The sequence below is a fragment of the Natator depressus genome, chromosome 25 (assembly GCF_965152275.1).
Source record: "Natator depressus isolate rNatDep1 chromosome 25, rNatDep2.hap1, whole genome shotgun sequence".
Taxonomy (NCBI): Eukaryota; Metazoa; Chordata; order Testudines; family Cheloniidae; genus Natator; species Natator depressus.
The window spans coordinates 6,241,283-6,264,503 of NC_134258.1; the positions used below are offsets into that span (position 1 = coordinate 6,241,283).

General features: G+C 47.8%; 2 protein-coding genes across 2 annotated transcripts; one reads left to right on the forward strand and one right to left on the reverse strand.

Annotated features, from left to right (window-relative positions):
• Positions 1-97: 97 nt before the first annotated feature.
• Positions 98-11,807, reverse strand: PLEKHJ1 (pleckstrin homology domain containing J1). Its single transcript, XM_074939421.1, has 6 exons — positions 11,658-11,807; positions 10,596-10,663; positions 8,242-8,308; positions 5,524-5,614; positions 4,901-4,964; positions 98-3,835 (listed from the first exon to the last, which is right to left on the reverse strand). The coding sequence occupies exons 1-6, from the start codon at positions 11,749-11,751 to the stop codon at positions 3,770-3,772; spliced, it is 450 nt and encodes a 149-aa protein (XP_074795522.1). The 5' UTR covers positions 11,752-11,807; the 3' UTR covers positions 98-3,769.
• A 148-nt stretch (positions 11,808-11,955) lies between these two features.
• SF3A2 (splicing factor 3a subunit 2) lies at positions 11,956-22,534 on the forward strand. Its single transcript, XM_074939877.1, has 9 exons — positions 11,956-12,054; positions 13,854-14,024; positions 15,639-15,710; positions 17,169-17,215; positions 18,615-18,724; positions 19,703-19,752; positions 20,231-20,371; positions 20,969-21,037; positions 22,104-22,534. Exons 2-9 carry the CDS (start codon positions 13,899-13,901, stop codon positions 22,437-22,439), a joined length of 951 nt encoding a protein of 316 aa, XP_074795978.1. The 5' UTR covers positions 11,956-12,054; positions 13,854-13,898; the 3' UTR covers positions 22,440-22,534.
• Positions 22,535-23,221: the final 687 nt, after the last annotated feature.

Genomic DNA, 23,221 nt, shown 5'->3' on the forward strand with positions numbered 1-23,221 from the left:
ACACCTCTGGTCTGCTGTTTGCTTCCTTCCTGTCCAAAGGGTCATATCATTTTGAGGGTAGGTGTTTCCAAAGCCCATAAGTTAAGAGCACAAATCCCACTGAAAGTCAAAGGAGCTTAGGTATGAATGAAAATCCAACCCTTACTGATTGCAACGTTTATTCCCCTTTCAACCTTTCTTTTTGAAGAAAATGCACATGGGATTCTTACACAGCAGCTGCAATTTACGCCTAGGTTAAAACCATGACAGGTGTTTGTTTAAAACATTGATTGTACAGCCTATGAACAGCACCCGTATATAACGCTTTTGTTAGAGCAACTAACCACAAAAAGGAACCTGAACAGATAATGAGAAACTTTTGCATATAAATGACCAGTAATAACAGATTCCTAAACCTGTTTCCCTTTAATCCTGAACCATAAAGCTAGTTTTAGTGAGTTACCGGGCACCCATGCTCAGATAACTGTTCACAGCATCTGTCTTCATACATTCAATCAAGTAATGAAAGTGAAATTTACGTACCTCCTAATCTAAGCAAAGAGTTGGAGCTGTTCCTTGCTCACCTAATGTACCCCCCCACCCTAATAAAATGCCCATTTCTGTACAGTGTGCAATGGTAACTGTAAGCTTAAGGTCTGCCCTTTGAAAGGGTAACAAGAAAAAGCTAGTGTTTTTGTACAGGGAAGGCAGAAGAGGGAATATTTATACAGTAGTTTGAGTGGTCCAAGTAACCAGTTCTGAAATCTTAGCTGTCACAAGCTCTGTTCAGATGGCCACCTGCCAGGATTTTAAATATTGTCAATGATTTTTCAGGTAAGGCGACCGTAGGGCACGAACAGTCTGGTAACACAAGCATTGAGAATTGAGTCAGCCAGTGTACTAAGCAACACTGGTGCCCAAAAGCAAGCTGCCTGAACAATCAAACAAGTTTTGAACATGAGAGAGAAATACTGGGTGTAATCTTTTCCCTAATTCAGTTTATTCTGTATGAAACTACTGCATTTCCCAGCGTTCTCCTAGCTAAAAAAAGCTCCAGCTTCCCTAATGGGATGTACCAATGTTATGGAGTTAATAAAGAGCCTGCTCCTGGCTTACACTGAGTTGTCTTAGCTGACTTAAAGGAGACGAGACGCTGGGAATACAATTCTTGCTATCTAGCTGCTGACAGTGGGGATGGGAGTGTAACCGTCACAACAGAGTTCAAAGCACCCTCTTAAACACTATTTCCTAGGTCAGTTGCTATGGAGCCTTTGCCTCAGCTCCGGTGAAAGTGGGCAAAGACTTTAACTGCAGCAAGAAGACAGCTGCTAGAACTGAGCCTACTTTAGTAACCTTGGAAACTTTAGCAGCCCCCAGATAGCAAGAGCCATATTTGAACAAACCATGTCCCTACTCTCAAAGGGGAGTGCTGGGCTCAGTACCAAAACCATGGATCTGTGTTCTGCTCTACCTCAGGGCAATAGCAAAGGGCTGCTTGCGAATGCAATATAGAGGCAGCTAAGGTCATGTTCTCTAAAGCACAAGCTCTAGGGTGCTCTTGCCTAATCCTCTCTCGCTGCTTCCCAGGGCAATGAAGAGGAAGGCATGGCTGGGCTCCTAAGGTCTTCCAGAACCTCCCCCACTCTTACCAGCCAGAGGTTCACCACTGAGCAGCCTCGGAGTGAGTCACAAAGTGGAGGAACAACTTCCACCCATCACCCAGCCTGCAGGCTGCTCTCCAGTAGCATTCCATGTGGACAGGACAAAAGATCAGCTAAACTCGTGTACTACATCCTCTTTCCCACACTGTACAGGGCTCATCTGCTGAGTCCTAGAGCTGCATGTAGAAGCTATTAGCAACAGCCTCCATTGAACACATGTGGTCCTGGTGCAGAGGTGGGCAGGGCCCCCCGTCTCCCACCTCTACTGGAGATAGTAAAATGTTGCAGCTGATGTCTTGTACTAAAGCAATGAGCCTCAACTAATGTTCTAAACCCGCATTATTTCCTCCTTGGGAGTCTCCTAAGAGCAGTACATGCCTGAAGCACTTTAAGAAAAAATTAGGTCAAGTCTCCCAGCCCTCCAGAAATCACTGGATTGCTTTGGTCTTTTCTGCTCAAGCTCCTGAGGATGAGGGAAGCTGCAGAAACAGATGAGGGGCGTTGTATATGGAATAAAGCCTGAAGTAGCCCTGTACAGCTATTCTTTGTGCTGTGGGACCCTGTCTCCCAGCTCAGCATGGACAAGATGTGGTTCTACACCCCACACAGTTCTACCTCTCACCCTGCCTCCAGTAAAGGGGACTACAGCAGCATCCACCCAGCTGTTTTCACTAGCCCCACAGCAGGCCACCTGCTCTGGGAAGCCAATGACTGCACAGCACCCCCCTCCAGGCAAGGGAACAATGCCATTAAGAACCATAGCTTGCTCTCAAGGTCAGGGGGAGGAGTTTGGTTTAGACTGCCTCACGGCAGGTGTCTTTCAAACCCTTGCTTTGCTCACTCCTGGGCACTGGTGAGAAAGCCACAACCCCACACCATGCGGGAAGTTGGAAGTGCATTTTAAAGATGCTGTAGGGTGGCTCGTGGTAGCTGGATTCATCTGCATTAGTTCAAAATTAGACCTTAGTAACGGTGTTGAGCTGAGACAGGCCCCAGTAACCCTGTGTGCATGTCACAATGCAATCGCTGCTGCTGTAGGTTCGTGTAAAGAAATGAAGACACTGCCCCCTACAGCTACACTGTCAGCCAGAGCAGCAACAGCTAGGGAGGGGGGCAGGAGCACCAGCAGTCACATAAGTTAACCCTGTTTAGAGTAAGGGCCAGTTCCTCCTCCCTCCATTTGGGGGTAGCAATCGATAACAGAGGAGAACTTCCCTTACCTGAAACAGCTGCTCCTTGCATCTATCTTCAGTAGCTGAACAGTGTCCAGTACAGATCTAGCAGCTAGAGTGGGCCGGACAGAGTTAAGTGCGGGAGAGGGGTGAGTCTGGCATTTCAAGGCCAAGGACCCCACCACTATGAGCAAAGGAATGCCATCAGCCAAAAAAAAAAAAAAACAAAAAAACAAAAACACCCCCTTAACGAAAGACCCTCCTCCTCCCTTTGAGATTAGCCACTTTTGCAAAAGCCAGCAAAGCATCAGCCACCAGCTGGCTCAGGGCACCCAGGTGACAAACTCCAGCCACCAGGGGGTGCAGCAGGCAGCCTGCAGAGCTGGATGGCCCAAGCCCTGAGGCCATTCCCAGCAGAAATGCTGCCAATTCTGGCCTGTTTTTGGCCTAGAACAGACACTGGCCCTCTACCCCAGATCACCCCTGCCTCATAATAGCACCATATGCTGGAAGACCCCTGGGCTGCTCCCACCAGGACAAGTCCAGCCAGGTTTCCACATCAGCATCATAGCTGAAATCCCCTGGGACTCTGAATGAGGGCTTTCAGTGGCCCTAGGGGCAAGCATCTAGTGAGTAACGGGCAGCCCATAAGTCCCTCAGCCTAGCAGTTTTATGGTCCATCAAGTTAAAGCTGACACAGCAGTGGCCAGTTAAGACTCTTGCTGCGGGGAGATGGGAGCTCGGAGGGGCTGAAGACCAACAGGGAGGGGAGTGTGCAATGAATCCGTTTAAAAAAAAAAAAAAAAGACATACAAGTTATCTGGCCCATAAGTAAGTCACTTGGTCCCAGGAGCTCCCCGCGACATGGGGTTGGTGTTTTCACCGCCACCCCCCACAAGGAGGTGGCTGAATGCCAGTTAAGCCCCACTGGGCTGGGTGGGGACGGAGGCTGCCAGGTTACAGCTTGCGTGTTCCCAGCTGGAATCGGGCTTCCTCGGAGATTCCGTACTGCTCCAGGGGGTCCTGCAGCGAGAGCACATGCCCGTAAGTAAGGGGGAGCGAGGCACCCAGCCTGCCTTTCCTGCACAATTCAAGGGAGGTTTGCCCAGGCTGATCTCAGTGCCTCCCCTTATAGGACGGGGCCGCCTCACAGGGCTGGGACAAGCTGCAGCATATGAGATTATACAGCCAGAGCCATTCCTTTACTTAAGGCCTGGGCATCTGATTATGGTCAAATTAACTTCTAGACTGAGTGTTGATTCCTAGTCAAAGCAGGAAACACAGGGTGGTGGGATGGGGAGGTGTGGGAAAGAACAGTCCATCAGCCTTTCTGGAGGCGGTAAGACAGTCAGTTATGTGGGTTGTTTTTTTAGCCATCCTAGTACAGAAGTGTGTGTGCTGGTGTCACACAGTCACCCTATGGCTTGCTGGTCTCTCTGTTAAAGCAGGAGCAGGGCAGAGGTGGGGGAAGCCCATGCCTGCACAGGCAGAAGGGTGCAGGGATGTTACATAGCCCTTGCCTCATTTTGCCAGGTTCAAACATTCATCAGTGTTAAATTAGCAAGAGCTCTGCCAGATGAGAACTGGGCATCAGGACAATTACACGCCTGCTTCACAGCAAGCCCCACAAAAGACATGGCACGACATGCTGTAAGCACTTGGCATTGCCTAGGCAAGTACTTCACCTGAGTCCCAGCCACCCCCACACACCAGTGCCACTGCACCGAGCAGGATCTAACCTGACCTGCACTGGAGGTTCCCCGGCTGGAGGCATGAAGTTAAATGGGCCATTGCTGCGGCAGTCTGTACAGCAACCCTTGGGTGCAGGCAGGTTCCTTAAAACCGACTGGAAGCTCTGACACCGATGGTTTCAAGAACTAAGTTATTAAGGGGTTGCTCTTTCCCATGGGCTGCAACAAGCCCGAGGGGGGGAAAAAAAAAAACAACAACCACCTCACACAGTTCTGGTTGCTCCAATTCTCTCCTGGTATAAACCAGGCAGCAACCCCCCCACCTCTCCCTAGGGACTGACTGTTCCTGGCCTTAATGGAAGGAAAGGGGCTAGTGGATGATAAATCAGACACTCACCTTCCCTGTCATCTTCTGAATCTCATTCCGATAGAAAATCAAACTTCGTCTCATGAACTCGTAGCTGTAAGACAAGGAGTGTCTAGCTGAATCGAGGGGATCTATTTCACATGCTGCTCAGAGCCCTACAGAAGGTCTCCGCTCTAGCACCGGTGCACATTCTTGCAGCAGTGCTCGTGGGGCATGGGGCAGACTATGCTACATGGCCAGTGGGCATTTCCCCCACAGGCCACGGCAAAGGACCATTGGCCACAGCCACCGTCCCACCCTTGCCAACAGAGCAAATGCGCCTTGTGGCTTCCTATAGTCGTCTCTCCGCAGAGCTCAGGTGCCAGTTTTCCTAGTGCAGTGCCAGTGGCTGTGATCAGGGAAGCCACCAAACAGCATGTGAAGGATCAGTCCAGGTCCAGGAACAATGCCCTGTTCAGTGACCAAGATAACGATGTACAAGAGATGTCTCTACTGCACTGGGCAGAGCGCTCCTGGTGCTGCTTGCTGCCAAGCGAGCTCCCTCTTCTCCCCCCAAGCCCAGCGGGGCACACCCAGGGCTGAGCTGGGTTCTGCAGAACACGAGAATAGCGCAACGGTGGAGAAGCTCCCCCCCGCCCAACCGGCTGCCCTACCTGGCTCTTCGGAGAGCCTCAATCCACTCCTGGCATTGCTCCTCAGTGTCACATTCAAAGGAGTATTTCCTGTCTGGCTCCTCAATGAAGCCTGCCGGGGACAAGGAATGGATGGTTGAAAAATGCTCCCTGCACCCACCAGCAGGTGTCACTACGAGTTCCTCAACACCAGTGACCCCTTCGCCTGTGTCAGGCCACAACTATCCTTTTATTTATTTAAAAAGGGCAGGAGATCCACTAGCAGAAATTAGTAGGACCAGGCCCCAGCCCCCTTTCTCTCCCCATCATCTCCTCCCTCAAGCCCCTTGTGTAGCATGGCCTCAGACGCACTGCCCCATGGGACACACCCAGCCTCCCAGTCACACACTTTGCAGTGGGACTAATGCTTTAGTCAGTTGCTTTCAAATCCTGACGGGGCAGTTTGGGGCAGAGCTACTGTGAACCCCGCCCCCAGGAAAGCCAGCGGCTGCAGCACCCAGTAACGTGGTTTGTCATGGGCACAGCCCAGTAACCCCCAGTCATTTTATTCTCTTGGAAAAGTTACAGAGCAGCCAACTGGGGAAAGGTCACTGCCAGCAACTGTCCATCGAAAGTGGCACAGACCCAGTGAAAGGGGCTCATCTCCCTCTTAATGCACATTTACAATGGCTCATGCTCACAGGGAGAGGGACAGCTCAGTGGTTTGAGCGTTGGCCTGGTAAACCCAGGGTTGTGAGTTCAATCCTTGAGGGGGCCATTTAGGGATCTGGGCCAAAAATTGGGGATTGGTCCTGCTTTGAGCGGGCGGGTTGGCCTAGATGACCCCCCGAGGTCCCTTCCAACCCTGAGATTCTATGATCTATTTGTACCTTTCATCCCAAAAGACACCCTACCACAGAGCTATATGAAGGATACACAAAGGAATCAGCTCATGCGTCATTGCAATGCAGCCACCTCTGGGATGGAACAGGGCAGCTGTTTAAACCACACCAAATTTCAGGAGAGGCAGCAAAAAGCACCACATCTCAAAGCTTCAGCAGGGAACCTAACAAGGGAGAACATAGCTGAACAAGTTGGAATTAGGCTCAGTGTCCTGGTCAAACACCTCAGTTCTCAAAGAGGGCCACCTCTATGCGAAGCACTGCAGGCAAACGTCTGAGGGAAGGAACCGCCACCTTGGTCTGCTTTGTTGCTGACCTGCAGCCTGTCGTGCTGCTGTGCAGAGCTTTGGGATAGCTGGAGTCTGTGACAGTCATTCCAGTGGGATGGCAGGGAAGGGCTGGATGGCTCAGTGGGGTGGCAATAGGCTGCAATAATCTGTCACTTTCAGAGCACCTGACAGACTCCGGCCCAGGACAGCAGTGAGAGCTGCTGGCTCATCATTAGTCCATGTGAAGGGAGCTTTGATGGGTCTCATGAGTGTGACCATCACAAAAGCCACCACTAATTGCCCCATTTTGTTGGCAGGCTGAGTAAACTCGCCTGTCGCCCTGGGAGGTGATCTTCTGGAGCAGGAGACACCTTGTTGGGATGGCATGGGAAGCTAGCAGTGCCCTTGCTGTACCCATTCAAGGGATACAAGACTCCGGTCAGCCAAGCCAGCACCTTTTAGCAGAAAGCTAATGTCCCAAGGTTACTGCTCTGCTGAGGGGCGGGGAAGGCCCCAGAGCAGCAGGAATTCAGGCGGCAGGCTGGTGCCCAGGCAGCTCTCTGTAGGCACACTGTTTCAAGAAGGTCCAGCGGAGACCGTGGGAGTTTGCCTCCATTCCAGCAAGCAGGGACTGAAGGCTCCGCACATTGAAGCAGCTGCGCCGACAGCCAGGCCAACAGATATGGGGATGGCCTTGGAGGAAACATCCTGTTATTTTTGCCACATACCATTTGCACAATGATTGCTTGTTGGATGAAAGGCTGCTTACAAAGGACAACAGGCCACAAGCCAGCTGGAGCCACTGCTATCGACACAAGGCCAAACAGCATGGCGGGAGTACCGGGAATAGGACAGCCCTGACAAGTACTTTATCTGAGCCTCTTCATTTTATTTCTACCAGAAAGAAAGAGCCTAGATGCAGCAATGTGTCAATATCCAGTCTTCCCAGATGAGAATTTCTTCCACTGGTGTTTAACAATTCATACACATCCACTGCTCCTTTTATCCCACCAAGCTCTACAAACTGCACTCAGGGATTGCTTCAGCCAGCAGTGAATGCAGCCACCTCTGGGACAGAGCACAGCAGCTACTTAGCACACAGCATCACTGTATCGCGGCTTAGGAGAGGGAGTGAAGAACTAAAAATTCTTATTGAAAAGCCTATTGATAATACAAGGGGGAACCAAGAGACAAAATACATCATTTGTCCAGGGCACCAGAGCTAGCGTGTTGACTGACAAAACGTGAGACAGGGTCTTGGTTTTCACACCTCAGCCATGAGACCGCCTCTTCAGAAATGCAGTAATTATACCACAAAGTGGCAATGATGCAGTACAGAGAGGGAAGAGGGGCCTCTATTGAATCCCCAACACCACTTCCTACAACACCCAGGGTTTTCCTTAAGTGTCTCCCCTTTCAAGTACTGCCTCTGCCCCATTTGGGATCTGACATCCCCCCCACAATACGGTACATAAGCTGACCCCAGAAATGTTTACACTTGCCCTTCCAACACTTTTTCCTTCTCAGTCAAGTTACACACCACATTTTAAGGAGAGTGAAATTCATGAGAATCTTTATCCAAAACTCACTGATTGAAAAGACATTCTCCTCTTCTTTGGTGATTCTACAGTGTTCTAGCAGCAAAGCTCCAATTGGCTAGAAAGAAACCCAAAGAGAAGGTTTAAGACACCCCTCCCCATTGTTCAGCCAGTTCTATAAACATGCAAGACATCGTCTTGAGAAAGGGAACACAGAGTGATGTGGGGGATACAGTGACTGATTCATGAGAGAAAGATATAACTGAAGAGATGCTATTGCAGAAACTACATTTCCTAAGGTATTTTAGTTCTTTGGTACTAGCTAGATAGTCACAGCTCTTTCACGGTTTCCCATGTTTAGTTTGCTATAGCAGGGCTTTCACAGCAACTCAAGCGAGCAAAAATATTTTTAAAAGATAGGAAGACACTGATAAACCACAAAAACTACTGAGGGATGGACTTCAGGGAAGGCATCGTAACCGGAATAGAACTGAGTGAGTTTAACATGGAGCGTTCTTTAGGCAGCCAATTTCTTTATCTCTGCAGTCAGGCTGCACTATATAAATATATTTTGTGCTGATTAGTATTTGTACAGTGCTTTGGGCATTTATATTTGCTCAGTATCATTTTGGTGCTTTAACAAACAGCTCAGTGATCTGCCCAAAGAGAGGTGAAGGTAAAAGTTTATTTCTAGTTCTCCAGAATCGAGTCTGCAGAGCAAGTTTGGCTGGAAGCTGCAGCAGGACAAACTGAAATCCAAATTTAGGTTTGGTAAAGAAAAAGCGTGAGACTTTGCAGAAGACTAATGGAATGCATCAGGGCATTCAAATGATTACATTTATTTTAAAACAGTTTATTTTAAACAAATGAATTTCACCTGCAAAATTTGCAACTTTATTTATATATATATATATATATATATATATATATATATAGGGCATGAGCAACCAGAGAGCAAAGCTAAGTATAAACAAAAGTGAAACTGACTATTCTATTCTTTGTCCACGCTGAATGAAGTGCAAGAGACAAACAAACAGGAGAGAGAGCAAAGATTTTTTTTAAAAAATCAACTCAGTTTTAATAAAAGGTGTTATTTGTATCATGGCTAAGTATCCCTTCAGCACACATTACTCTAAGCTTACAAACTATTTTTGGACCATTTTGGATCATCTACCCCTAAACACAAAGGGAAATATTTATAGTTTCTAATGGCCAGGACAATTAGCAGAAGCAGCCAAAAATCACGTAAGCAGAGGTGGAGGGAAATCTGCTACTGGCACTGGCCTCTAGTCTCAGGCAGTCAGAGCTCTAACATGATTTCACAATCACCCAAGCGTGATAGTGAAGTGTGGCATCTTCTTGGCCAGATCCTGTGATTGTGACTCTCAGAGGAGATAGATAAGAAGGAGAGAATAACCTAAAGTGAGAGTGCAAGGATTCTTAGCCCTGGTCTACGCTGGGGGGGCCGGGAGGAAGGGAGAAAAATCAATCTAAGTTACGCAATGATAAATCGATCCCCGCTGGATCGATCGCTGCCTGCTGATCCAGCGGGTAGTGTAGACATACCCTTAGGGTCACATGTATTTGTGATTGGCACAAACTACAAAAACATCACCTCCAAAACCTTGTCTTCAAGACTGTTAAATGGCATAGAAACAACAATGCCACGCTGCACTCATCATGCATCTTATATCCAAGCACTTTATAAAGTGGGTTTTATTACCACCAATGAGGAAACAAATGTAAAGATCGATCAAATGACTTGCTCAAGGACACGCATCAAGTCATTTGCAGGAACAGAACACAGGAGTCTTCAGCTCTCAATTCCTCTGCTCTAACAACCAGACTTATAAAGGTCCAAGTAAGGAATATTAATAAAACACAGCTATTACATTGCTTCAGGATTTTCTTTTTACTTTTACCAGGTCTGGCACATAGGCAATGATGCAGGCATTGTTTACAAAGGAATCCCAGTTCCATTGGTAGGGGATTAGTCTAAATTTAAAATCCACCTCACTAGTTTCACATACATGAATTGCAGTCCTGCACAAAAGCGTGGCAATGATTGTGTTTCAGAGATCGTTTTTGGACCATAGCACGAGAAACACAGTGGCCAGGGTTGGGTGGCACAGTGGTTACTTATCAGGCCTAGGCCAAGCAGAGGTTTCATAATGTTTGTCAAACACCAACAGCGAACATCACATCATGACTATTTCAATTGTACATTCTTCAGGGCATGGGCCATCTATTACTCTGTGTTAGTACAGTGCCTAGCACAATGGGATTTTACTCTTGGTTTGTTCTTAGACACTGGTGTAATAAGCACATTAAATAATAAGGCAGGTTCCTGTGACACCAGCTCTAACCAGCACATGCAGCCAGTTTGCCGCAGGTTATTTCCATACCTCTGCTTCATCTGTTCGGAAGTAGAAGAGAAAGTTGACAACAAGCTTCACGAGGCGTTTCTTCAGCACTGCAAAGAAAAGAGAGCATTCAGAAGTGAAGTCTGAGAATTCAGAAGTGGAGGATGGAGAGCTGGAGCTGTTTGGGAAGGGAAGATTCCACCCTCACTGGTACACAGCAATGTGCTGCTAGGTTGCATCTCTGCCTTGCAGATTAAATAGACCCTATGAGGCAGCTCCATTAGAATTTAAATCACTACTGCTTATTGTAAGCGGCTTCTGGCATTTAATTCTCACTTGAGCAGCTCTTTGGTGACCACACGTCAAGCAATCTTGAGTCCATCCCGGACTCGCCAGCCTTGGCTAGGACATCCCTGATGAATTATAAAACTACAATCACGCGTGCTTCCATAGCAGCTCCCAGCTGGTAGGATCCCAATGCATGCCACCAGCTGTATGTGGTAGGCCACAGAAAGGCAGCCGCCTGCAGGGCGGGGAGAGGCAGCCCACCCACATGCACCCCCTCCCCATGGGGAGCGAGGAGAAGAACTCAGGGGTGGAGATACCAGCACAAACGCCTCTCTTAGGGAAAGCACCCACACGGTCCCTGATATCCCCACAGGGATATGCACAGTGCAGGGGGCTCAACGGAGCTGCCTGGGGAGGAGGAAGGGTAAAGAGATGGCTTCAACTGTGTGTGGGGGGGCGGCGGGGGTTTGCTAATAACGGTCTCCTGGGTGGGAGAAGTTGATCCCCACGAAAGAGCCCCCCTCCACCAGACATGGGCACCCCCTGCCTTCCCAACCCCTTCCCCCACCCTTATGGCTCACCCAACACCCCTCAGGCCCTGGCCCACCCCCGGGCTCTTCCCCCTCATGCCCCCCCCCACTTAATTCCCCACCACACACAGACACACGCCCCCCCCACCACACACACAAACACACACACACACACACACTTTGGTCCTGGCTCTGCCTCTCCCCCCCAGCCCCACCGGTTATTCCCCCCTCCCCCCAGCCCCGCTCCGCTCCCCACACCCCCGCCCCGGCGGCTCCGCTCCCTCACCGCTCCCCTTCTTGGGCACCCGCATCAGGATCTCCGCCGCCTTCTCCGCCGGCTGCCGGGACAGGGACAGCAGCTCCCGCTCGCTGTAGCGCATGGCGAGGCCCCCGCCGCATCCCCCGGCCCCGGCCGCGCGCACCTGCGGGGGCCAAACGAGCCGCTCCCCGTCCCCCCCCCCCCCGCGGAAGCGCCTGGCCCCGCCCCGAACCCGGAAGCCTTTTGTCTCTCGTGACCCCCATGGCGAACCGGATGCGCTTCCCCCGCAGGCGGAAGTGCCGTCTTCCCCGTCCGCTCGCGCAGAAAGCTGCGCGTGCGCAGTGAGGGCGGGAGGGGAGGTGTCTCGGGCGGACCTGAGAGGAGGCGCGAGCGCTGGCGGCGGCGGCGGGCCTCGGGGTGAAACGTGAGCTGCCCTCTGCGTCGCGGGGCGGGGTCTGGGGCCTTGTTGCCGGGGGGAGGTCTAGGGGCGAGTTGGGTTGGCGGGTCGCGGGGGGGGGTTCCCGGGCCTGGCCGCGGGGGGGAGGAGATGGAGGCCGGGGGGTTCCTGGGCCTGGCCGCGGGGAGGGGTAGGGGGTGTTCCTGGGCCTGGCCGGGGGCGGGGGGGGAGGAGATGGAGGCTGGGGGTTCCCGGGCCTGGCCGGGGGGGTTCCTGGGCCTTTCCGAGGGGGAGGGGGAGGGGAGGAGATGGAGGCCGGGGGGTGGGGGGGGTTCCCGGGCCTGGCCGCGGGGGGGAGCGGGGAGGAGATGGAGGCTGGGGGTTCCCGGGCCTGGCCGGGGCGTTGTTCTGAGAGGCCGTTGGGTCTCTGCCGTGATGAAGCAGGCTGGTGCTGGGACAGGAGAGCCCAGTCCCCTGTTGGGGCTGCGGGGCCGTGAGACCACATGGCAGGCGGAGGGGCAGGACATTCATGGGAGGCTTGTTGTCCCCTCGCTGAACTCGAGAGGAGTGGGGGCTGTATGGGATTTGGGGCAGAAGTCGGTCATTCCTTCTGAAAATTAAAGGCCACGTTTCGCTTCTGGTTTTCAGGGGGAATGAGCAGCCCCTGCTCCAAATCCTACAGGGCCCAGCAGGAGCTGCGGTCGCTCAGCACCTCTGTCAGTCCAGCCTCTGTCTTCAAAATGCTGCTCAAGTCCAGTGGCTGTTCTCTAAAGCTGAGGCAGCACCTCCTGTAGCTTCCTGGCTTGCCTTCAGGAGCAGATCTGAGCCTCAGAGACTGTGTTTTGAAAATCCTAGATAGCTCTGTGCTTTTGACATGTATGCTGTGGCCACTTACACACCTCAAAAATAAGCATGTTCATTGGTGCAATGCTAACAGTCAACGTACTCACAGTAAACTGCTCTTAATGAGAATTATTATGTTCTTGTGCAGGCCCCACTTGGGACCAATGCTTTCACGCCTCAAGTAGCAATGTACAAACACCTCTGCTGACATGGTGTCTGCCCCAATTTGCTTTTAGTTGATGTGCAGTATTTTTCTGCTTATTGTTTAGTTCGTGTATCATTTGCTTCTTTTACGTATAAAATACTTGAAGTGGCAATGCAAGATACAGTACTTACTGCAAATAATCAATGATTTGTAGCCATGCTGAATTTCAAATTGTGTTACGTGTCCAACTTTTACAGCATAGATCTGGGCCAGTAGACATGCCTGCTAATTAACTAGTAGCTTTCGAACATTTTTGCCTGATTCGTGAGTCTATTAAATATCTCAGGCAAAAGTGCAGAATCTTGAAACGGAGAAAAATATGTAAAAGTAGCCAGGAAAATGAAATCACCCGTGAAACTGCCCAAGGCTCCCATCGAGCCATTGTATTAGGTGTGCTAGTGCTGTTTGAGGGTGCTGATTCTGATCCTGCATCGCTTCCTATGGCATGTAACAGCCAGTGGGCTTCTTATGAGAGTCGGTCTGTAGACATGGGGTTTATGCTGGAGAAATTAGATTGGAAAACTTGGTGGGCAGGTTGGGTGGGAGAGAGCCTGCTAGCAGATCTTGGGGAATTTGGTAGCAGGAGAATTGGTTCCTACCTTATTCAAAGGCTGCTCTGGAATCTGGACTGAACATGGCAGGGGATGAAATTCAACCAGAGTCCCATCAACACTTGACTGCTTCCATTGGGCTTTCTGCAATCCAGCTGCCAATGAAGGAACATAGTGTAGCCTTTAAATAACGAGTCACTGTGAATTGTACTCTTCATTTTTCCCAGACTCCTTTTCTCACCTAAGTCACTTGAAGTGCAAAAGCCCCAATCATGGATTTTCAGCATCGCCCTGGAGGTAAAACTGGGAGTGGAGGCGTAGCCTCATCTTCGGAAAGTAACCGAGACCGCAGAGAGAGGCTTCGGCAGCTGGCTTTGGAAACTATTGACATCAACAAGGTGAACTTTGATCTCATTATATACATAAAGAGAGGTAGACCTATTGACTCTCACCAAAGAGATGTTACAGGATTGCCATAAACTGAACAGGTGATCAAGAAAATATTTTAAAATAAAAATGGATTTCAACTTTTAAAGAAGTAATATATAAATGGTCACAGGGAATGAGTATTACACTGCGCCAAATTCCAGGACTTGCTATATTCAGGCCAAGGTCAGTACCAAAAAAGAACCCACTATTGGACTGAAGGATCAGTTGTAGTTTCATGTGTATTATCCTTCAGACTACTGGGGCTAAATATGACTCCTGTGTATCAATGGAAAGCTGAGGTGTTGGCCTTTCAGATTATGTGTTAGTGGATCTTTAAAATTAGTTCCATGATTTTTTCTAATAATCCTCTTTTCTTTCTCACCCATACCCCAGCCCTCTCCTAGTTCTGATCTGATATGGTTGTTCAGTGGGTGTTACCTCACAAGCTTAGAGTTAGATCCAAAAACTGGGGTTCCCGTTTTCTGAAAAATATAAAACTAAAATCAAGTCAGTCTTGAAAGTGATATGAAATAATGCAAGACTGTAATCAGAATGATGTCATTGACTTTAAAGTCCAGTATGATGCAACTTAAAGATGCTAGATGTGATTTGTTCAGAGCTGTAAAACTCTGCCAGAGCCAACAAATCTTTTTCTAAGTGGTGATCCTGGACCAGGGATTAGAGAGAGAGAATTCTGATCTTCTGACCTGTTGTGAAGGACAACTAAAATTTCAGAATTTTCCCCCAAAACTTTAAAAGATGGAGGCCCAGATTACACTCTTATTTTTTCCCTCACTGTATTCCCTGCAGAGACTTTCCGTCCTTGGTCTAGAGTAACCAAAATCAACATTTTAAAGCCATCTATTTTCTCCCACTTTTTCTGCTTCTACCCTTCCCTAAAATCTGGGAGGAGACCATCTTTGACTACTGTGTTTAATGAGTAAATAGCAAGAATGAAAGAAGGTGCCTGACCTAAAAATTCTAGTGACTATCCTACTTACGGGCACTTGGTTATTAAGATTATTATAGTTTGCATTAAATCATTGCAGAGTGCTTATTTAGGCCCTAATTCTGCATGTAGTGATGTGCAGGTAGACTGTCCATGCAGCGACCCATTGAAATCAGTGGAGCTCTGTTCATGTTCAGAGGTCTACCTCCAGGAAGTAGCTTGTGGGATCAGGGCCTTAGTGGAGAATTATGGATGGGAATGAAATATTTCTGGTGCCCTCCTCATTAGGAGGGATTTTAAAGACTGAACTGAAACACTGTCATTTGATCATATAAACAGTATATCTACTTTGATTGCAGACTTTTCCGGGCAGGACCATACTTTCCCATTGCCATTTGTACAGCATGAAACATGCAGTTGATGCTTAACAAATACATTGTTTTTTAATCCTTTTGAAAGGAATGTTAGTCTCATAATTGAAATCAATGAGCCTAAGATTCCTCTCTCCAGTCCAGGAACGATCTTGCTGTATGTATACTAATTACCTTTGTCTGAAAATTCAGTGAAGTGCAGATTGCTGATATTTGCGTGTGACTTCTCTCATTCAGTTCTTGTTCTCTTTTCCTCTCCTTAGGATCCTTATTTTATGAAAAATCACTTGGGTTCTTATGAATGCAAACTCTGCCTAACGCTGCACAACAATGAGGTGAGTTGAGCATCTGCTGTTGATCTTAGTGGAAAACCACTGTTCTAGAGGTGCATCGGGTTCTGACAACTTTGATTCAGAGCGTGTGGGGGCAGTGAGAGTAAAGCACATTTAAACTTATGCTGTAAATTGGGTGCTCTGGTTTTGTGCACGTTCTACACGTTATTCAATGCAGATTCTTCTGCCATACAAAATATGGGGTTGACATTAAGGGGACCCTAAATATGAACATTATTAGGGAGCAGATCCAAAAATAGCACAGAAACTGGCATCCATCTTCAGAGCAATAAAATGTTAGCTACCTCTCAGGAATTTCCTAAATCGATATCTTTTCATATTACGCTGTCTCAGCGTTACTTGTTAATGTGAGCTCCGCTTCAGAGCAGTTCTGTTTAAAAGGACTTTCCTTTGAACTAATCCACACTGTTCTTGTGTTGGGTGTGTATTTGAATAAACTTCCAGTGGGTCAAATTCAATCATTCATCAAGCTTGAGTGAATGTCTTTAGGTCTTCTGTCTACTCTGCTGTTGAGTATAATAGACACACAGTTGTGCTGTCTTCAGATGTAACCCCTTAGAGATGGTCTGATTTCCAAGGGGATGACTCCTACAAACTGGCTATTTTTTGTTTTGTTTTGGAGGACATTGGATAGAACTTGTCCCTGAATTTCACTTTGTGACAAAAGGTTCTTACAGTACCTAAGACCAGTAGAAATGTATCCATGAGTTAAAAATTAAAAAAGCCAATGGAAAGGTTTGATTAGGCTGAAAAACATAGACTGTGTTTGCAATGCGCCACAGCACAAAGCTAGTGCAGGAAAGCTAGAAAGTGGTTGCTGAGAAACTGAAACAAAATAAGTAAATTTGCCATTTCATATTATTTCACTTTTAATAATCTACCTAGTTTAAAAATACCTGAAAGATGTCTTTTTATTTAAGAAAAAAAAAGAAAATTAACTTGACGGTTTCTTTATAAGAGCTAGGAGAAGGAGCATAATTATATGAATTGAGGTTGGTTCTCATGGGGAGAGAGTAGTAGATCCAGACTCTTGTCTGGAGAAAGTACCACCCCACAGCCCCACTGTCAAAATCCCTCCACTACTCCCTGTGAGGTCTGTTACCCGACTGCCAGTTCCTGAACTGACCATTGGATGTGTGGGAGTGGAAAACAGGCGAGACCTCCCAATGTGGGTTGAGACGTAAGGAAGTGGAGGGTTGGGACATGGGTTGGTGGAGGGGATGGATGAGGCCCTGAAAAAAAAAATACATTTTCCAGTTCCTCAGTGTAATTATGAGGAGGAATAAATTTTCCCTTTGTACTGTAAGGGTTAAAATGTCAGTGTTTCTTAGAGCTTCCTTCACAGGACAGGTTAACTCCCGATAGTATCTCATCTGTGACAGTTGGATACCTCCCAGCTTACTGTCATATTTAATTTTCTTATGTCTTGTTTTGTTGCAGGGAAGCTATTTAGCACACACCCAGGGGAAAAAGCATCAGACCAATTTGTAAGTTCTTAACTGCAGCATTTTCCAGTCTCTGGACATTTTAAAATACATAGTCACTCTTTAATATGTACTGGGTATAAGTTTTAACAAATACTTCATCCCCGAGTATTTGTTTGCAGTAGAAATCAGAGAGCAAAATTAGTTTTGCTGTATGCAGGAGGTGAAACAGTCCAGTTTGGTTTTTAAGCTTCCCTCTTTCCCTGGGTGCAGCCCAGTAAGTAGTTCTTATTCTCAGTCTCATGTCTTATTCTTATGTATTGAGTGATTAAAGTGGCTGAACACAAGGTGGCTGCTGCTGATGGTGAGGAATATCTGGGAAGCCATTACACTAAAACACATTGAACCTGACATCACTAAAATACAAATATATTGTAAGGAACAGCAGGCATGGAACGTTTGTGATCTATATGGTGTCTAATTCTATGACCTGACAAAGTAAGTTATGGGACTTCTGGAGTACAAAAATAACTTTCTTTAGGGCATTCTGAAAGTGAGCAAAAGCTCATGAGGGTGGGGGATTTGAACATAGAGTGTGAAAGTTTGATAAGCTGTTTGATGGACGTTTTAGAAGCTTACTTCCAAGGAGCTGAGCAATGCAGTGGCTTAGGGTGCTAGCCTAAGAAGAAGGGTGGCCCACTCGTTAAAGCATTAGCCCGGCATGTGGGAAACCCAGGTTTAATCCCCTGCCCTGCCACAGACTTCAGGTGTAACCTTGAGCAAGTGTCTGTGCCTCGGTCCTCCAACTCTGGGAGGAGAAATACAGTAATGTGGCGCCATACAGTCTCCCTTACTGTAGTGTCTAAATCCTTAGATAAATACCATTTCATGTTCAGAGCCTTTAAATCCATGTGTCAAGACACGACATGCAGCTTAAGGTTATTCAGTGCACCTCAGTTGACAGCCTTTGCTAAGGGGAAGCTGTGGGTCACAGTTGACCTTGATTGACGGAGTGGAGTACTGGGTCTGGACCATACTATCTCTTTAAAAATAAATAAGTAAATAAAATTTAGTGCAAATAAAGAGCTTGATGCAGAGGGGTTGGGGCTCCCCTCAGTATGTCCTTCTCAAGCCAGCGCTGGTGAGCCCTTAATTTCACAGGCACTAAATTCACCCACAGAATTAAATAACAAAAGTGCCCTTGATTCAGTTGGCAGGAGCCTCAAAGCTGGAGCAGTTTCATGTGCTAGGTGGAATGTGACGCACATGGGAGCTCTTGGTTCAGCATTGTTGCAGTGGTGGGTTCAAATTCAAAGCCTTATGGGCTGTAGTTCTCTGCATCAGGGAAGGGGTTGGGAAGAGACGGATGGCAGGGTTTCAAGGCTGGAGAGAGTACTCTGAATTGAAAGGATGACGTTCCTACGTGTAGTTAGATGATGACCGTCTCCTGTCCTGATTTCAGGGCTCGCCGCGCTGCCAAGGAAGCTAAAGAAGCCCCTGCCCAACCTGCACCAGAAAAAGTCAAAGTGGAAGTGAAAAAGTTTGTGAAAATTGGACGACCAGGTTATAAAGGTAGCTAGTGACTGGCATATCTGTTACATCAGGGTACCTGGTGCTCTTTGGTGTTTGCTTGAAGTGCAATGCTGTGGGTATTAATTATAAATAAGCCTTTTAGCAGATCTGGTCACAAATTATAGGCCCTCGTCCCTCTCTCCTTGCATTGTTTTGTTTTCCCATAGAATGACTCTTTACAGCTGGCAGTCAAACAAGGATCTGTTCAGTAATACGTTGGTAGTCACGATCTTTCAGCTGTTACAGTATCAGCGATGCAGGAGGTGGACAACATCAGATGTAGTCTGGCTCTCCTCTGCCACCTACCATTGTGCCTCTCCTCGGAGTATAAGTCTCCCCCTTTCTTTCCACAAATGCTGAGGGTCACTAGTGAGATTTGTAGTATCAACTTTGCCCACCCGTTTTTATTAAAATAAATAAATAAGAAAATCGCATGGCACTAAAAATGAGGCTTTGTCATTGTGTTCTTGGCCAAAACTTCCCTTCTGCTTCTTCCATGTTGTGTCCCCCTATCTCCACTTGTTTTGCAGTGTGGTGTGTGCCAGTTCTCTGCCTCTGCCCCAGAAGTGGCTGCACTTCACTGGTGCTATATGTATAGCTGAACACTTTGGGTTAAAAGCTATCAAATAACGTAGAGTATTAAAAACACTAAAAAACTCTGAATGTTCACGCAATTATATTTCTCTGGAATGGTGCTATTTGCAATACTATCAGTTCCTAAAATAGGATTAGTGTCACTCCAGCCTCAATACTGTATTGCAATTTTCAATTTTTTTTTTTTTTTCATTTGTGCACCCCTAAAAAATTTTGAATGGAGGTGCGGACCCCTTTTGAAAATCTTAGACATAGTCTGCGGACCACAGGTTGAAAACCACCGTTCTATGGTAATGGCAACCTTTTGTGGACCTCTTAGACATAGTCTGAGGACTCCAGGTTGAAACCACTGCTGTATTGAACTCATTCGTTGTTCTCTTACAGTGACCAAACAGAGAGATCCAGAAATGGGCCAACAGAGCCTCCTCTTCCAGGTAAGGTACTGTTTACGAGCATCTCTCAGAGGGATGCTAGGTTAAGGAATTGCTCCGCTGGAAGTTCCCAGGAGGGGGCATTAGAAAAGAGAGACTGGCATTGTGGGTCTTGGCTCCGTTCCTGGTAGACACGTTCCCACTCAATTAAAACCAGCCATCATCATATTCTTGACACGGGCTGAGGATTGAAGGGGTCCTGGAGATTGAACCACCCTCTTGTTCCTAGGGACGGTCTGTGCAGGACTGCGAACTGGCACCGGTGCTGGGGGAAACTTTCACTGCTGGTACTAATGATGATGCTGTAACTACCATTTCGGTGAATGGAGGAATCCGCCACCAGGGCTGTCAAGCTGGTTTCTTTCACCAGCAGTAAATGTACTAACTTCTCCACATGAAGGATATGTACTGGCCTTTCTTTATAGCTTGGGGTGTTTTGCTGAGGAGGGAGGAATGAGTATGCTACAATATCACCCCACAGATCGATTACCCAGAGATTGCTGAAACCATCATGCCTAGGCATCGGTTCATGTCTGCATATGAGCAAAGGATCGAGCCCCCAGACAGACGTTGGCAATACCTTTTGATGGCAGCAGAGCCCTATGAAACCATTGCTTTCAAGGTACAATTTAGGGACTTATTGGCTAATAGTGATTGGGAAGGTGTCTCATAGACTTTAAGGCCAGAAGAAACCACCATGATCACCTAGTCTGACCTTCTGCATGTTGGTCTCTCTGCCACCCCATGCACACTCTGCATTTGTTCAGCTCACAGTGGGAATAAAGAGCAGTGTAGACCTGTTCCATCGAGCCTATGTGGATGCGGGGGGCTTGGTTGGCAGTGTTGAAAGAGGGGGGGAAGCACAGACTCCTGGACCACCCTTTGGGATCAACAGCAGCGTGCAGCTGAGAGCATGGAAACCAGGGCATCTGAGCGGCCGAGGAATTGGCTGCCTCTAGCACAGAAAGGAGCCCTTTGGGCCTTGCTCCCGAGTCCTTTTTTGCAGGTGTTAAGAGGAGCTGTTTTCTGTCGATACACTTGCCCTTGGCAGATATGAAAGCAACTTAATTCCTCCCCTCTGTCTGTTAAGGTCTGATATGAGCACATCTCACAAAAGCCTGGAATAGCTGTTTATCTTGCAGCTCTAGTGCTAAAAAAAAAAGGGCCATGGAGCTAATCTGGTGGTGCTAATAATAGTTCTTTACTTCTTTTGTTACAGGTGCCAAGCAGAGAAATTGACAAAGCAGAAGGAAAGTTTTGGACCCACTGGAACAGAGAAACCAAACAGGTAGCTGGTGACTCATTTTTCTCACTTCTTTGTGAGGGAGTGAAAAGATAATGGGGGTGGGATCGGGAAGGAGCATAGGCCAGGGGTTACCAGTAAACTAGTACTGATACTTCACGTTCCTTCAGTGATGAGCCTCAGTGCTGGCCTGCTGAGCCTCTCGCAAGACCAGGTTCTGAGCTCCAATCTCCAGTGTGGGTTGAATGCTTGGTGATGGCTCTGGCTGATTGATTACATTTATCCAGTTTCCTGAGGACACTGGGCACAAAGACATTGTGTGCTCAAGTTCTTCTTTCCTTGATCCTGTGCTCAAAGTTCCGTTTTCTCTCTAACTTGTCTAACGTGTCCTTGGCACGTGATGTGAACTTCCTTGGCTCATCTGAGTTACTAAAGGGGCAGGTGTTCACCACCCGAAAGCACAGTTTCAATAAGCCCCATTATTGGCATTCTCAGTAGGGAGATGGAGGTTTGAAGGGGTCATCAAGACTGAACTCCTCACCCATAGAAGGGGTCTCTCCAGGTTAGGTTGAAGTGCGTTTTGGGGAAGCTAGTCCAGGAGGCAGACCTTCCCACCGGGAATGCACTGACTTAGCAGCAGCACAGCCCCAAGGGACCAATACATAGCAGCACCATGCACTGCCACTAACAGGCGCTAGCGACTGTATGGGTGATGTGCCCACGCAGTGTGTGTATGTGTGTGTATATAATTAATATATAAAATACATGAGACTGCTGGGCCCAGTAGAGCAGGGATGGGGTGATCTAAATAGAGATTGGATGTTAAATTGATCACTACTCGCTTAGTGATTACTCAGAACCCAAAGAGGGTGTTTCGGAGTATTTAGAATGAGAAGTGGGACTGTGTTTGGTCCAAGCCCAGGGGTGGTCTGTTGATGGAGAGGCTGAGTGTGATGTGATCTGACACCTAGGGCTGAAAGCATTAAGCATAATGTTTCGATGGTTAACAATGTTTCTTGGGGTCCTGGGAGAGAACATGGCAGGACAGCCACCTCATGAGGTTCCCAAGCTGTTTTGTTGATTGAATCTGTCTCTGTTTTTTTTGCCCTAGTTTTTCCTTCAGTTCCATTTCAAAATGGAGAAGCCCCCAGCTCCCCAGAGCATTCCTCCTGGACCCCCAGCTGTGAAGAGGCCTCCACCGCCCCCACTGATGAATGGCTTGCCTCCACGACCACCTCTCCCGGACTCCATGCCACCGCCACCACCACCTCCAGGAGGCATGACCTTGCCACCCATGCCTCCCTCTGGACCTGTACCGCCCCCAGCACCACCTCAGCTGCCACCAGCTCCTGGGGTACATCCTCCTGCTCCTCTGCCCCCCATGATGAGACCACCTCTTCCCACAGAGGGGCCAGGAACTATTCCCCCCCCACCTCCTTCCAACTGAAAAGCTCCTCCTGGACTCTTTTCCCAGTGGACTCCTTTTGATTCGTGTTTAATTACAAACCGTTATTTGCTCAGAGGGAAATCTTTGTCCTTTTTTATATGCTAATAGCTTTGCCAGAATCCTGTAGGTTCATTAAAAGGCTTTCTACGTTGTTTTCTGTATCTACGTCTGTTTCTTTGGATTAAGAACGTTGTCTGTATTTTCCCATTAGTAGCGTTAAAGGGCTCAAGAAAATGGGTAGATAAGAAAACATTGTCTGCCTTGCTATCCTTAGTGGTATATATTCGAAGTTATCCAATCAATGGAAAAATAAGTAGAATTCCCATGAAATCTCAACTATATAACTGAAGTAACCATGAATTAAACCTACTTGAAGTAACATCAGCTCAGTCTCATGAGCTCCAACACAACGCTTCTCCCGGTGTTGTTTTTGCTTAGCAAGGGGGCCATAGCATTTAGGAAACTGTTCCGTGCTCTATTGTCACTTAGGATACCTCCCCCAGCCCTAGGAAAACTTTTGTGTGATTCCATGACTGCTGACTTTCCCCTCCCTGTCTCACCCACTCCAGACTTTAATCTTGTACTGGCCTTCTGATGAGCATGCACAGAGTGCTCCAAATTCAGAGTTGCTCTGCGACAGTTCAGCTCCCATTGACTTGAGTACAGCTGCACTTGTTTTGCTAGGTTTGGATCTGGCCATATGTGTCTCAGCAGACTCTTGATAGAAGTGGATGTTTGCCCTGTGGGCTGTCTCTTGCTGCATCTTATATACCCAGCGCAGA